The sequence below is a fragment of the Halyomorpha halys genome, unplaced genomic scaffold, assembly GCF_000696795.3.
Source record: "Halyomorpha halys isolate HHAL.00 unplaced genomic scaffold, Hhal_1.1 Scaffold572.1, whole genome shotgun sequence".
NCBI lineage: Eukaryota > Metazoa > Arthropoda > Insecta > Hemiptera > Pentatomidae > Halyomorpha > Halyomorpha halys.
Window position 1 is genome coordinate 172,244 of NW_027107638.1, and position 444 is coordinate 172,687.

The 444-nt window shown below is 24.1% G+C and overlaps 1 protein-coding gene across 4 annotated transcripts in view; it reads right to left on the reverse strand.

Annotated features, from left to right (window-relative positions):
- Nucleotides 1-444, reverse strand: part of LOC106684349 (zinc finger autosomal protein) — a 52,141-nt gene that overhangs the window by 27,119 nt on the left and 24,578 nt on the right. For all 4 annotated transcript variants that reach the window (XM_067046011.1, XM_067046010.1, XM_067046012.1 and 1 more), the window contains one exon: nt 190-249. In XM_067046011.1, the coding sequence (XP_066902112.1) occupies nt 190-249 (60 nt within the window). The remainder of the gene's footprint in view (nt 1-189; nt 250-444) is intronic.

Consider the following 444-nt stretch of genomic DNA (forward strand, 5'->3'; position numbering starts at 1 on the left):
ATTTATAAAGTATTATTATTATTATTTAATTCATGATTCATTATTTCATATAAATGATTTTTAAATAATCATTTTTGTAAAACTACTACAATTATTTTACATGCTAACTATATTTGAACGGGGTTTACCCCATAAACAAATAAATAAATTATTATTATTATTACATACAAAAATTATAAGAAAACTTACTTTCGGCTTCCATTTCATCTGTTCGTCCTTCTTTAACGAAACTAAAAGAATCACTCGCTCCTAAAATAGAAAACAAAATACAAGACAATCAATTTATGTAAAAATATTGAAAAATGTGAAGTCTAAAACTTGAATTAATGCACAAGTTACAAGAGTGGTGAGTAGTTCAAAAAATGGTCGCCTGCGTATTAAAATCAATACACATCCATATCAATAAAATCAATACACATCCATATCAATAAAATCAATACACAT